The 15,394-nt window shown below is 43.8% G+C and overlaps 1 protein-coding gene across 1 annotated transcript in view; it reads left to right on the forward strand.

Annotated features, from left to right (window-relative positions):
- Nucleotides 1-15,394, forward strand: part of rhbdl1 (rhomboid, veinlet-like 1 (Drosophila)) — a 40,577-nt gene that overhangs the window by 1,415 nt on the left and 23,768 nt on the right. Inside the window, exon 2 of the mRNA XM_058621608.1 lies at nt 10,704-10,862. Coding sequence (XP_058477591.1) covers nt 10,704-10,862 — 159 coding nt within the window. The remainder of the gene's footprint in view (nt 1-10,703; nt 10,863-15,394) is intronic.

Consider the following 15,394-nt stretch of genomic DNA (forward strand, 5'->3'; position numbering starts at 1 on the left):
GCTGCAGGGTTTAGGGGTCACGAGTGGCCCATCAGCAACACATTGATCAACAACCCCAGCAGCCTCAGGGAGACGTGTGTGTGTGTGTGTGTCTGTGACGGCGTGCACAGCATTTTTATGAATGTGTGTGTGGAGGAAGCCCATGTGGGTTGACGAGAAGATGGTCACACTGGTGAGTCATTTTCTCCAGAAGCATTTCTGTGATAGTGGAACCTTAGTAGTCTGTGAATATTCTTTCACAGACACGTTTTTAAAATGCAGCATCAAAACTGACAAGACTGACTCATCCGTGTCAATAGTCATTTTCCATGTGCATGAGCTGCAGATGAAGCCAGTGTTTCCAAACTGTAAACAATCGCTTGTTACATGGATTGTAAACGTTGACTCTGATCTGTGCCTGTGTTTTGCAATGCCACAGTCGAACACGCTGCCGCGGTCGTATTAAAGCTTGAGTCTAGACCAAATCATTCCCACTGGCTGATGCCAGGCCTTCTTGCACCTTGGGGACTCCATGCGGCGCGCTCTATGATGAAAGAGTATAGGGCTCTCCAATTAAAACGAGAATGCAGCAAAAATCAGCCAACAGTTTTTTTTTTTGGACTCTGAAGAGACCGTCTTTGTTTGTAAGAATCTTAATCCAGGAGAAAATATTTTGGAAAGTGTGTTTTTTTTTTCCACGCCTCTCAGCAAATCCACAGGAGCAGCTGGGGGTCAGGTGGAAGCGTTGCACAGTCACGGTCAGCGCGTTTACATGCATGTTAAAAGTCTGTTTTCTTAATATCATGAAATCACATTAGTCCGACTAAAATCTAGCCAGCCTTAATCGGACTAACATACCTTAGTCAGACTGTAGTCAGACTGGAGTTGGACTTGGCGTTCTGCGCATGCACCAACATTTCCTCTCTGGTCTTTGACCCGGATGTTTAAACTGTGGCGCCGATCTAATTTGTATCACGATTAACATGAACAGGACGTACGATACATACACAACACACCGTACGACCCATCTCACCGTCCATCTCGCCGCTCTACAGGAATCTGATTCAATATGCACTAGCTTATAGAGCGATGCAGCGTGGTGGAGCTAGATAAACATGACCAATAAATTGATTTTCTCCTCTGTGTCTATACTCTGACAAGGCAAGTTGTCCAGTTGCCAGTCTTAGTCAGACTACGGCCTAATGTGATTCATAGTCTGATTATTCCTGCATGCATACGCTTAGTCGGACTGGAGTCGGCATTCTGCACATGCACAAACATTTCCTCTTCGGTCTTCGACCTGAAAGTAGAAGGAGACGGTGTATACACTGTGGCGGAGTCTTTTTTTGCACGACTGATCTCATTTGTATCACGATTAACTCGTACAGTGGGTACGAAACATAAGAACCACAGTGATCCATCTCACCGCTCAACAGGAATCTGATTGAATACACACTAGCTTATAGAGAGACTACGGCCTAAGCTTGATTAAACTATTCATGTAAACTGCTCAGTGATGAACCTACAACTTAAATGCTTCTGCCTTGGGGCCTCCCTGCATCAGACTGGGGGGGGGGGGGGGCCTGCACCAAATTGATAAGTTTCAACGAGCATTGCAGGTCGTAAGCTAAGCAGCTAATGTAGCCCAGTCATGGTGGAGCACATGAAAGTGCTGCAGGGACAGACAGAGAGAGAGAGAGAGAAAAGAAAGCAACAGTGGCTACCGGAGTGAGTTTATTAGTCTTTGTCTGCAGGAGGTTGCAATGCTGAGCTTAGTCTATTTCTGGCCCATGCGGCTTCACACATATGCTCCTGAACACACACAGACGCAGACACAGAGACACACTTTCTCTGATGGTCTCTCTCATTGCAGTGCCATTGATAAGGAACCTGAATGGATGGCAACACTCGGCACCTAAAGTACACTTTCATTATTATCTCCCCCAGGTGTCATTCATTCCTTATCTTAGCTTATTTATAGCTTTCCCCATAAAGATATTGGAGTTGTTACTTGACACACTTATGTCAAGTAAAAGAAATACAGCTCAATATGCCCCTCCCCCCCACCACCACCACCTTTCATCCTTCTCTGATGCTGGTTTGCGTTAAAGCTGCAGTGCGTAATTTGTTTTTTGTGATTATTCTCTCTCTGTTTGTTGTTTGTGAACAGAAACAAGGTCACATTATTTGTATGCTGGTTTTCCGTCATCTGCTTTTCCATTAGCGATAGTACCCGGTACCTAGTACTTTTTTTTTTTGGTACCTAGTACTTTTTTTTTAGTACCTGCTCTGGCGAGGTTCCAATGTGTGTCGTCGCTTGAAGGGTCATGAGCAAGACGTCTGACACAGGAATCAAACCGCACAATGTTGCACTGTAGTGGCAGTTAAAGAGACTTACAAATTGGGGTTGTGGGGTCGTAGGGTTAGGGTTTTGGTTGGGGTTAGGGTTGGGGTTGAGGTTGTAGGGTTGAGGTTGGAGTTGGGGTTGTAGGGTTTGGGTTGTGGTTGGGGTTGAGGTTGTAGGGTTAGGGTTGTGGTTGGTGTTGTGGTTGAGGTGGGAGTTGGGGTTGTAGGGTTAGGGTTAGGGTTGGTGTTGAGGTTGGAGGGTTGGGGTTGAGGTTGGTGTCCACTCATATGTGCTGTGTTTTGTTGTCTATTTCCTTCTAAAAGGGAACTTAATTTAAAATAATCTACATCTTATGCTATGAAAGAAGACCCTAGAAGAGTCCCCTGTAAATGTTTGCTGGTGCTATGAATCAAGTGAGAAGTAGCCTCATTTTACCACAGACTTTCCATTCAAATGGCCTTTCTGTTTGCAACCAGTGCAGTCGCCCCCTGGTGGCTGAATATAATGCACATTTGCTCATGTTGAAAAGTTACCCACTTCAGTTTGTAAGTGCTGCAGCTGTTTGAACACCGGGAAACATCGTTAAGATGGTCGTTTTGCGTCAAGGAAAATTCCCTGGCTGTTGTTTTTTGTTTTGTTTTTACATCGTCTCCAATAAAAGAGATAGTGTGGTTTTCTTTTTATCTCAGGGCTGTCACATTTCAGAGACACAGTAGTAAACGTTTGACTGTAATAATGGTCACAGCAGTGCAGAATGTGCATTGTGATAATTAATGACAGAGTCAGTGGCCCAGTTGTTACTGAGCACCAGGGAGTCCTGAGGGCAGCACTCGCAATTCAAAGGGATTTTTTATATCTGATGATATGCAAATATGCAGCGTGCCTGTGTAAATGCCACCACCCTCTGCACACACAGAGGCCCTGACAGGCTGCTTCACAGAGACCAAAGTCTCATGAAGTGTTGGCTTTTTTGTTGTCATCCAGAGCATGATTAAGTACAGTAGTGTAAAAATCTGCGTCATTTTTTTGATCAAAAAAATAACAAGACTTCTCTTAATATCTTAATTGTTAGTGAATTATTTTGCAGACCATTTCGATTTATTTTAATGTAATAGACTATCTTGTAATTATTGCTAAAGTGCCTCCAAACCTCATTAAAGTGTAATTTAATGAAAGTAATTAAGTCGCTGGAGGGTGTATTGAGTTGGTTCATCTGTATTTTTTCCCCTCAGACTCTGATGTGTCACATGTCTCGTTGTTATTATTATTATATGTTGTTATGTTCATGTGTGTCTTTAGCCTGTTGGCTGTTTGACTTTGACCTTTCACACTATCACTCGACAGTATTATGCACATTTTGCACTTCAGACTACTTTCTTGTAGACGGTTATATTTGATTTATGGATGGTTGTTTATCTGTCCTCGTAAATCTTTTAAAAATGGCGTTTTTATGACACAATACTTACTTATTGTGACCTTTTTTTTAATCTTGCACCTGGCAAATTCTCCATGTTACAAAAAAACTAAAAGCCTTTACAAAAAATAAATAAAAAGGAGGCTCTATAAACTAATTAAAACAAAAAGTCAACACTAAAAGAACAAAAATGAATGAAAAATGCAAAACTATTATAACCCTGCGGCCAAGCAAAATTAAACTGTCAGTTACCATGAATAAAACTATGGATTTTGAACACATTTGGCGAATGTAGGTACACGACTAAAATATGCAACATTAGTCTTGTTGTTGTTTTTTTTAATTTGAATGCCAAATGTTACGTATTATCTTTAAATTAAAGGAACTCATACAGAGGACTGCATGTATTATTCACATGCTGTCTCAGCCCACACGCTGTAACTGACTGTTGTGGTTGAGGATCAGTTCTTGAGCCTCTTGTGGACCAGACTGATAAGTCGTCCGTGGGCTGCGGTCACTGTGATTCACTGCACTGAAGGTAATGGAGGTCCAGGAGGTTAACACTGAGATCGTTCTCCTGCAGTCAGCATTCCGCTCCTCTTTCACCTCCTCCTCTTGCTCCTCTTACTCCCGAGCCACGGATGGCAGGGGCCGAAAATGGCCTATCGTTATCCTTCAGATTATTATTATTATTATTATTATTATTATTATATCCGTGGCTTTGCGGCCATTTTTGAAGGCGTTGACTTGAATACACAGTTCACAGGAGCCGTGTGTTGCTCAAGGGCTCTATAGTGCACTTAAGCCCCCTAAGGTGAAAACAGAGGCAAAATTGAGTTCCACCAAATTTCCCAAGACTTAGTGGAAAGATGTTCTAGACCAAGACGAACAAAAAAGTCGACCGTAACCATGGCCTCAACTCAACAGGAAGTTGGCCATTTTGAATGTTTGGCTTCCATTTTGGCGATTTTGCGCCTGACCCACCTTTTTACGACACATCAAAGTCGAAAAAATGGAAGGTTTTGCGGATTTGACCCCTCCCACTTGCTTTTGAACCAGCCCTAGTTTGGTTCCTTTTACTCCTTACCTCAGTTGTCACTTTGCCTCCTTCACTTTTCCTCCCTCCCTCCCCATCTTCTTTTCTGTTCCCCCTTTTTTTGTTTTCCCTTTGCCTGTTAAATGGCGCTGTGTCAGGGGGGAGAAAACAGGTAGAAATGCAAGAAAAGGATGACACGCAGGCAACTGGTAACCATGGCAACACTCGCAGCTTGTCAATGTGTCGCCTCAGCCCCTGTTGGATTGCTTCAATAACTGCTTCCCTTTCTGCGTTGCTTCTTTTTGAGCTCCTTCTTCTCTTTCACCCCCTTCCGTCTCCGTCGCTCCCCTCCTCCTCTCTCGTTCACACACACACACACATCACATCAGTGAGCCCGAGGAAGAAGAAGAGAAAACAGGCTCTTCTTGCCAACACTCATTCATCTCACTGTGCCTCATCTCACTAATTGAGAACCCTAATTGTACAAGAACCAGGCCTCCACCTCGCTGTATCGTCGGCAGACGCTGGAGCGTCCCGTGTAACATTCCTCCTGAATAAGGTCAGGCGCCGATGACGGGATGCGAGTGTGTGCAGTGTGACACAGCCATATACAGAGCGGCTCTGCTGAGGCTCTGCTGAGGCTCTGCTGCGGCTCTGCTGCGGCTCTGCTGCGTAGTGATGCGCTGACATATGGAGGCTGACAGTTATCAGACGTCCCCAGTGTGGCTCTCTGTTGTCCCTGTCAGCCCGGGCTGAGCCAGGAGCACATTAGAATCTGATCTATCTCCCCTCTGTGGCAAGTGGATGTAGAGCGCTGGAGTGTGTCACAGCCTTGTTATGGGATAGAGAGGAGGAGGAGGAGGAGGAGGAGGACTCCGTGCTTCATCGCCAGGCTTGCCAGACACGCGGAATAACAGCATTTTTTTATTCTTTGTGCGTCTTCTCTGCTGTGACTGTCTCTGCTGCACAAGTTTCCTCTCCTTTCATGCCTTCTCCTCCTTCTCCTCCTTCTCCCACTGTTACTTTACATTTCACAGACACATTTTTTGTGGTTCCCTTTCTCTTCTCCATGTCTCCCTGGCTCCCTATAGGAAATACCCTGATAGTTTTTTGTGGTTTTTCTCACGTCTGCGAAAGAAGTTTTGCAGGCATTTTGGATCATTTTTCGGGGGAAAGTTTATCAAATGCTGGGACATACCACAGTTCTCCAAATCAAATGTAACTTTTTAGTGCAATTGAGAGTGGAAAAACTGCATGAGTCAGTCAGTCATCATCTACCGCTTTATCCTCAACCAGAGGGTCGCGGGGGGTGCTGTGCCAATCTCAGCTACATCGGGCGATAGGCGGGGTACACCCTGGACAGTTCGCCAAAAACTGCATGAGTATAACAGTTAAATGATATTATGGAGGAAAATAGATTCAAATACTTTAGATGTCCTCATCCAGTCCATTTTATAACCAGAGGGCACCCAGTGGCAGTGACTGTCCCAGGAATGTTATCTATTTACTAAAGTTACCATGGTACAGTACCATCAACTCAACAGGCCTTTTTGAATTTTGGCATCCATTTTGGCAATTAGCACCCAACGTAAATGAGCGAACTCGTCCCAGCGCGTTTGTCATACCGACATAAAAAAACGCGCCAGTTCGTACTAGACACATCAAAGGTGAAAAGTTGTCGAAACGTTTTGTGGATTCAAACTGACGTTGCCACGGCAACCCTCCGCATTTAGGTTTTGCGGATTCTAAAGTGAGTTCAGGGAACTGCTGCACTCCCAGACTTACGTGCGGGCCCTATCATGACTGCGTACAGTCCTAATTTTCAATCTTTTCCTACTTGTCCCCTCCGTAATCTGGTTCGCATTCAGGTATTTTATATAAATCGCTCCATACGAATGTCTTCGCTGGACAAACGTTAACTATCCTTTTTACGGGGGCATTAAAAGCCCCCTGTCATGCAAATTTCAAGGGCAATTAAAACATTTTTCAAGGGCACTTTGCCTCGAGCCTCTGCTAATGTCTGACCCTGCACCGTACACATCTTACACACCCGCCATAATCTGCACCACCTCCTCCAGGGAGGAGCAGAGCCGCGTTTTTACAAAACATCCACGGACTGTATACACTTAAAGGGATTATCTTAAAATAGATACAGTTCCTGTTCTTCTTTTCACAACTTCACATCACCCTCTCATTCTACGTGGACTCCAAGTTGTGATGGAGGGAGAGACCATCACTGAATTTTAGCCTTGATTAGCAGCAGTCGCTCCCTCCCTGCTCACTTTTATTTCATCCATCACCAGAGGTGGAGAGTAAAGAATTACATACAGTTACTTTAATTGAAGAGGTTTTTTGTGTACTTGTAAAGTTATTTTTAAAAGGTGTAATTTTAATTTTACTTAAGTATGTTTTTTTTTGGAAGTACTGTACTTCACTACGTTTTATATCACATTTAAATTTAAAAAATAAAAAATGCCTTTGGCAGTGAACGATGAGGACAGGTAAATGATGATGAGGACAGATGAACAATGAGGACAGGTGAACGATGAGGACAGGTAAATGATGATGAGGACGGGTGAACGATGAGGGCAGGTAAATGATGATAAGGACAGGTGAACAACAAGGATAGGTGAATGATGATGAGGACAGGTGAACGATGAGGACAGGTAAACGATGATGAGGACGGGTGAACGATGAGGGCAGGTAAATGATGATAAGGACAGGTGAACGATGAAGACAGGTGAACAACAAGGATAGGTGAATGATGATGAGGACAGGTAAATGATGATGAGGACAGATAAACAATGAAGACAGGTGAACGATGAGGACAGGTAAATGATGATGAGGACAGATGAACGATGAGGACAGGTAAATGATGATGAGGACGGGTGAACGATGAGGGCAGGTAAATGATGATAAGGACAGGTGAACGATGAAGACAGGTGAACAACAAGGATAGGTGAATGATGAGGACAGGAAAAACAATTCATGTGACATTTGTGTTCCCTTGTCCTTTTTGCACGACACAAGAAAGAACCTTGTTAAAAAAGTAACTAAGTAACTAAGTAAGTTTACTCTGAGTACATTTTTAACAAGTTACTTTTTTACTTTAACTTGAGTACATTTTTAGACCAGTACTTTTACTTTTGAGTTTTGAGTCATCAAAACTTGCCACTGACCCTCTTCTAAGCCAAAAAAATAACCATTAATACTGAGGGGACTAAAAATGGTAGATTAAAAACAATTTAAAAGGATGATTGTTTAATTAAATGACCTGTAGAAAGCGTGAAGGAAAGTAAAGCACACACAGCAAACATGTTCAGAAGGAGATCAGTGTTCAGAGTTCATCGCTGAGCCTCCTGCAGTGATGCAGTGTAGTTTAATGCTGTTCTCTTCATGCAGCCGGTGTAACTCTCAAAACTATATAATGTCCAGGCTAAAGCGGCCTAGGTGGGATTCCACTTATGGACTCGTAACATGGGCAACAATGACCCGGCGTGACTGACTTCACGCTGACGCAACATCTGAAACCAAGGCTGTCGGTTTGTGATCCACGAGCGTAACGAGTGTGTGTTAACGGTCAAGTGGGACGCGGCAAAAGGTTTTTTTTATTCCCCACGTGCTCTCTTAGTTTCTGCTGCTCCAGGTTCATTCTCGCATAACACAGTCGGCTGCACTGAGGACAGAAAAGTGAATTGGCTTAGTTAAGTTAAGTCATATGTATATGAAACAAAACCCACATTAAATAACCCGAGCATAGATACACACCCTATATTTTACAAGCTGTTTTTTTTTTCCTTCCATCTGGCACTATTTAAAACAACTGCACTAAGCTGTTTTTATGACACTCTCCAGCTCAAATCAATTTGCGAGGAGCAGCGCTGGTGTTTCTGCATCAGCAGTAATAACCCGCGGGGCTGTGGGTCCCGGTGGATGAGTGGTGATTATAAAAAAAACCACACGGCAAATGTGACCGAGGACAAACTGACAAACCAAAAAAGTCCAACTCAGTTAGAGCTGCAGGATGTAAACAAATGTCCCTCACATTCAAAAACAGTGTCACATTTGTCCACACGACTCTCTCTCTCTGTGTTTCTCAGTTTAGACCTTGGGGACAGCGCTGCACTGCACACAGGAAGTCATTTGTTTTATTTCAGGACAGCAAACACTGAAAACCCGAAGAACTACCCAGAAAAAAGTTGCACACGTTGTTCAGCAGCTTCTGTTTGATGCTCCTTATTTCTACTGGTCATGGTTTAATCCCACATTTAAATGGGTTCAGTTGTCTTTCACTTGCAGTTCCAATTACTCTGCGTGCAAGTTTTTCGTGAACATGAGACTTTTTAGGGTTAGTTTTTCTACATCTATGATGCACATTCATCTTCCGCCCCCTTGAGCATAGCCGCTAGCATTAGTGTTTGTTTGGAGCCGTCCTTACTTCTCAAAACTTGGGACAAACAGAAATTCATGTGATTCATTTCAACAGCAGGATCAACAATTCATGCACGAGTGAGTGAGTGAGTGAGTGATACAGAGGTGAAGCAGAACAACAACCACAGGTCAGAACAACCACTGGCAAAGGGAAAGGTGTTAATCAGCCAGCGTTAAACCTGCTGATTTCAGCGTGTTGCACGAGAGAGCTGGTTTATTTACACACTCGCATCTTTAATAGTGAAAGAAAAAGGTTTGGTTCTTACCGAATTAGATTTGTGTCTAATTTTCCTAACAAACATTTAATCATTCAAAAATATTGGATTTTATTGTTTGAAAATACACAGATTCTTTGCTCTCTCTGATTTGCCCCTGACAACTTCCAGTCTATTTCAAAACTCAGTAGCCAATCAGCAGGCAGCTTGCTAAGGCCCGCCCACAAACAAAAACAAACAAAGAACAAGTGCATTTTACAACAATAAAATACGATATTTTTGAATGATTAAATACTTTTTTTGCTTTTTTTCCCAAAAAAAGTTACAAATATAAAATACTGACACAAATCTAATTCCATAGGTTCTTACTTTGAGTCCAACTGTAGTTCACTTCATATCAGAAATACATAAGCATCATGCAGGTCTACGTCTTGCAAAGGAAACACAGAGCACTTCAGTTACATTCAATTACATTAAAAGCGTCCACAGCACATAAAAGAAATAAACGCATCATTAAAAAGGAAGATGGGTGTAATTTACACACGTGATTCATTACATGCACTGAGCTCTTCCTCAGGCTGGATGCTGAAGATTTCAGACACAAACATTTGATTGGATGTCACTGACATGGACGTTAGAAATACTACGTTTTGAGCTTCTCTCGTGTCACGACCGGGCCAACAACAATGTGGAGACTCACTCTCTCTTCCCAACTCCCAAGAAACCACCAGGGAAATCCCTCTACAGCTGAGATGATTAGAACTTCCTGTGCTGGACCAATCAGCTCCCAGGATCCACATAGACGTCATTCAATCAGACCTGCACACCTGCGAGCCATCACACACTCACATGCAGACACACACGACCCTGGGATCGTAACACTCATCAAATCTTTCAACGTCTGACATGCTCCGCTCACATTAGCACCATGTGACTTCTTTGGCGTTCAGGCAGTCGATGCTGGTGCTTGAGTCTCAATCGTCCACAGTGTGCAGAGCCCTGAGCCCAGAGGAGGGGCAGACTTCTCTCAGATCACTTGATGTACTATGTCTCTAGAGGTTATTATGGAGTTATTGATCAAACATATAAAACCCTGCCTACTGTACCTGCTATTAATACCAGTGTCAGTCTCAGCCCTGGAGCTCTGCTTTGTCTTAATGATCGTCCAGCGTCTATAAATCTCCCTCATGTCCCTCGTCCTCTGCAGTGTTGTCTATTATTATTATTATTATTATTATTTTTATTATTATTACTGATTGGTTTGTATTGGTTATTTTACAGCTGGACCCAGAGAACACCGGTTTCATTGCAGTGGAGAACTTCACCAGCTTGGTGGAGGACCATGAGCTGCAGCTGGACCCGTCCAAACTGGACATGCTGTTAGCCCTCGTCCAGAGCAATGAAGACGGACAGGTGTGCTACCAGGAGCTCATCGAGCTGGTGAGTGCAAACACACACACGCACACACACGCACACGTTTTGTTTGGATCTGAGAAAAGGGCAAAGAATTGATTCAGACGGAGCCAGTAATCTCTGCAGCGGCGAGAAAATTGACTGAACTATTCAGGTCATTGTCCTGCACCGCGAGGATCAATCTGTTCAGTTAATGTGTCGGTAAATCCAGACACTTAACCTCGCATTAAAAATAAAAATCAAAAATGGCCACACCAAACTGACACAGCGTCAGTATTAAAGGGAAAGTTTTGGAGCTGTTTTGTGGCAAATATCTGTTTTTTTGCCCTCTGGCAACTAACGTTTGCACTGAGTTTCTAGATTTGAATGTGAGGTCACACACGCCATCCTTCTTATTCAGTGTGTGTGTGTGAGAGAGAGTGAGAGAGAGAGAGAGGCCGACGCTCTCCGAGCACGTAGACCAACACCTGCTTTCAGCTCCGAGCACCACAGGGATGTAAGCACCTTGATTAATTCAGTGCAAACAATTCCTGCTGCATTTTCACTACCTTAAGCTCATTTTCCCTCTCTTGCTTCCTCTGGTTCTGATTATCTTGCTCTGTCTCTTTTATCTCCTCGCCTTGTGTGCTTCCAAATTGGTTTTTGCAGCAACCACTTGTTCGGCCTCTCCCTTACATCAGCCCGTCTTCTTGGAAGTGTACAACTCTCCTCAAGTGTTTTATCTAACATTAGTGCAGTGTCTCATCTTCATTTGTCCAGTTGATATCAGATCCTGGATCTCATTTCCTTCTCTGTCATTCCTCACTCCTTGTGAACCATATGTCGACCGCGTCACCGTCGACGACACCGGGAGAAACTTACTCTGTGAACTGCCCAGCAGCTCAATGCAAATGGTCTTGGATTAGAAACTGCGTTGGTCGTGGCGGTGAAATGAGAGCATGCAGCTTCACACAGGTATCGACCTCATCCACACTCTGCCTTCCACACTTGCATACGATTTGCATGAAAACACTTCCAAGCAATTATGAATTATTAATTCATTCCTCCACCCACTTCCTCTCACTATAGCCCCGCCCCTCGCTGATATACACACTGTTTGATCGCAGACAGACTCTCATTCATACACATGACTAATTCAGAGAGGGTATGTGAATCTTTCCTCATCACCTCGTCCACTTCAGTCTGGTTGTTTTCTCCTCTTCCGCCGCTCGCTGTGTGACATTTTCACCCGTTTCATTAAAGAGTTTCCTCACACCTGTGCCTCTCAGGCGGCGTGTGATGGATCAGAGTCGTATTTTTGAATTAAAAAGTTCAGCGCTGTCATTTTACTGCAGCCAAAGCCTAAACTCAAGCGTCTTTATTGATTTACGGAGCGGCCTCAACTGTAGATGAGACTTCCACGTGATTAAAAGGGACATGGCGAGGTGTGTGTGTGTGTGTGTGTGTGTGTGTGTGTGTGTGTGTGTGTGTGCGTGCGTCTACAAGCTGCTGAGGCATTTGAACAGTGGTTACTCATGAATTTCTAAGATATTTTAGGGTTTAATCGCACATGAAATTCACATTTACTTCACCACTCTAATCTTATTACATTGTCAGTGTTGATCCACAAAGCCTGTTGGTGACATTTTTGTCCTTTTCATTTATTTTGTTTATATACGTATATACAGTATTGCTGTAGTTTCAGTTATATTTTAACTTTGGTGTCCTCAGGAGAACCGAAAGACTACATCCCCTTTTTTTTTCTATTGTCAGAAGCAAACATTGCTTTTGCATGATTATACTTGTGTCATATTAAAATAAAATTGCACATTTTTTCCCTCTGATTTTTGCTTTTCTACCTCTGCTCCGTGCAGCTGTGAATCCACACTGCTGCTCCCGACCTCAGTGGGTGTAAATGTGTTTTAACTGCACTGCTGGGCAACAGCTTCTCTGGTTTCTAAGTGTGATAGTGTGCGCGTGTGTGTGTGTGTGTGTGTGTGTGTGTGTGTGTGTGTGTGTGTGCGTGCAAGACTGTCTCTGATTTTATTTATGTACAACCCGTCTTTCATACAAGGCGATCTCAGCCAGAGAATTCCGTCAGTTCAGCCAGAGGGGTGAATAAGTAACGCTCTGCTAAAATCTCTCTTGGGGAACACACACACACACACACACACACACACACACACACACACACACACACACACACAGTGTGGTTTCCATGACTTCAGAGGACATCACATTGACTTACATTAATTTCCTGGAGACAAAACTTTACCATAACCTTACCACGATTCAAACCTTAGCCCTCAGAAATGAGGTTCCGTCTCATTAGGACCAGGTTTTGGTCTCCATGAAGACTGACAAGGTCAGTGTTTATGCCAAGAAAACACATAGAGCACTCTCAAACTATTACACTACTGCGCTGTAGGTCTCTGGCAGACAACTCGTCAATAATTGCGCAGGAATCCTACAGAACGTCTATTTCAGAACACGTGGTGACACATTTGTGCACAGTTTCACACACACAGACACTCTGAGACTGAGAAACACCCAAGGTGTCAGAGTTCACACATGGATGAGCATCTGTTTGTGAACCGAGTCTCGAGCCGAGGCCTCCTGACGTCTAACATCGCCCACGCGTGTCACTGTGTATTTGATGTGAGGAGTTTCCTTTTGAAACAGCTGTGTAGTCATTGTTTTACTTAGCGGAGAGAGCCAAAATGGCTGCCGTGGTTAATTACATGTGTAGAGGGGTGTATTTAAGAGATTACGGCAGGACAATCTCTTTGTTCTGGTTGGAGGATTTTACAACTGTTGCTCCGTTGTAACCGCACGTGTTTCATCATCCGCTGCCTCAGGATGTGTCAGAAAATCTGCTCTAATCTGAAGTTTCAAAGTCATGTACGTGTTTCCATGGAGACGGACGCCATCGACATCACATCCAACATCGAGCTCCATTCAAGGTTTTCCTTTTTTCCAGCTCAGTGCAACACACTTTGTTCAAGTGTCCCGGATTGAAAGGTTGTTGTTTGTTCTTTGATTATTTGAAGAAAGGCTGCGAGAGCGCGGGTGAAGAAACTGGACGTTTCACTGGACGAGAGACAACCTGAATATCTGGGTCAGGGTAGAGACAGTGAGGCTGTGAGTGGTCATGTGTCTCAGAGAGAGAGGATGTTAGTCTTTAGGATGTTGGTGCATGGTGGTGGCGGTAAAGGGGTGTGTGTGTGTGTGTGTGTGTGTGTGTGTGTGTGTGCGTGTGTGTGTGTGTGTGTGCGTGTGCGTGTGAAAGATGATCACCACCGTAAATTCAGAGCAAAATCAGACGAGTTAATGGATTCTGTTTTTTGTGTGTGTCTGCAGTGCAGATGTCTGAACGGCCTTCAAAGCACTTTTAATTGTTATTGCTAATTAGTATTGAGCAGCGAGGTATCGACCGTGTGGTGTGGCTAATTAATCCATCAAGGACAATTGACTAAAGCTGAGAGCAGCATGTACAGTAGCTACCAGGAGGAGACTGTTTGACACACTGCATTCTCATACTGTACATTCCAAAGCCCTTTAACCTTTAGCTTAACCGGCTCAGTTAAATGTCTAACCTGGTTTAACTTTAAGTCTTAATTCCCAAAAAGAACCTTTAAAGTTGAGGAGCAGCCAGGTTAAAATGTGTCCTTACAAAGATACAAAGACACACACACACACACACACCAGCCACGCCTTAAGGGGGAATACTATCTTTATCTTTGTGCTTTCAGCCTCAGCATAAATGATTCCCTGTCAGGCAACTTCTGCCGTTTCTGCACAGGTCTTGGCTTTCACCCGCCTCCTCTGCCATGTCACATGATCACTCACTGCTCGTGTGTTACTGGTCGTTTCCCCGTCACTCTCTCCTGTCGTCTCTTCAAAAGACTGCTAATGCTTCCCTTTCAGAGGCTCTAGTTCTGTGTGTCACGAGAAGAAGAAGAAGAAGAAGGAGAAGAAGGAGAAGAAGAAGAAGAAGGAGGAGAAGAAGAAGAAGAAGAAGAAGGAGGCAAAAGCAGAATGACAGAGGTGCTAAGCCTCAGGCGTCTCAGGGGAAGACATTATTTCACGGGAGAGAATGTAGAATACGCAGCGCTGTCACTGAGCCAAAACGGAGATGTCTTTTTTTACGTTGAGAGGAAAGGCAACAGAGTTAGAATCACAGTTATATTTATATACTCGTCTTTTTTTTTTCCACTGTGATTTCAACAAAATGGAGATGTTTAAAATGAGAGCGCCGACTCGCTGTTCTTCACTGTTCACTGGTGGCCTCCAGAGTCTCATCTTCTCTCCCTGAGTTCCCCCTGACTTCTTTGCCTCCTCACGTCCATCTATACTCCCTCTCACTCTGCATTCACTCCCTGCCTCAAGTATGGTATAATTGCATTTCTCAGGCCTGATTTCCATACTAAACATGCGCTCCTCCATCTGCAGGAGAGCCGGCAGCAGCAACACGCCTCAGCATCAGTGTCATAATTAACCACAGTTTGGGTAATAGCTTCTACGTCCTGTTCTTGTCCTGAGTGAACAGGAAATATCTTTTCACTTCGTGGAGTTATCAC

This window comes from Solea solea, chromosome 21 (genome assembly GCF_958295425.1).
Source record: "Solea solea chromosome 21, fSolSol10.1, whole genome shotgun sequence".
Taxonomy (NCBI): Eukaryota; Metazoa; Chordata; class Actinopteri; order Pleuronectiformes; family Soleidae; genus Solea; species Solea solea.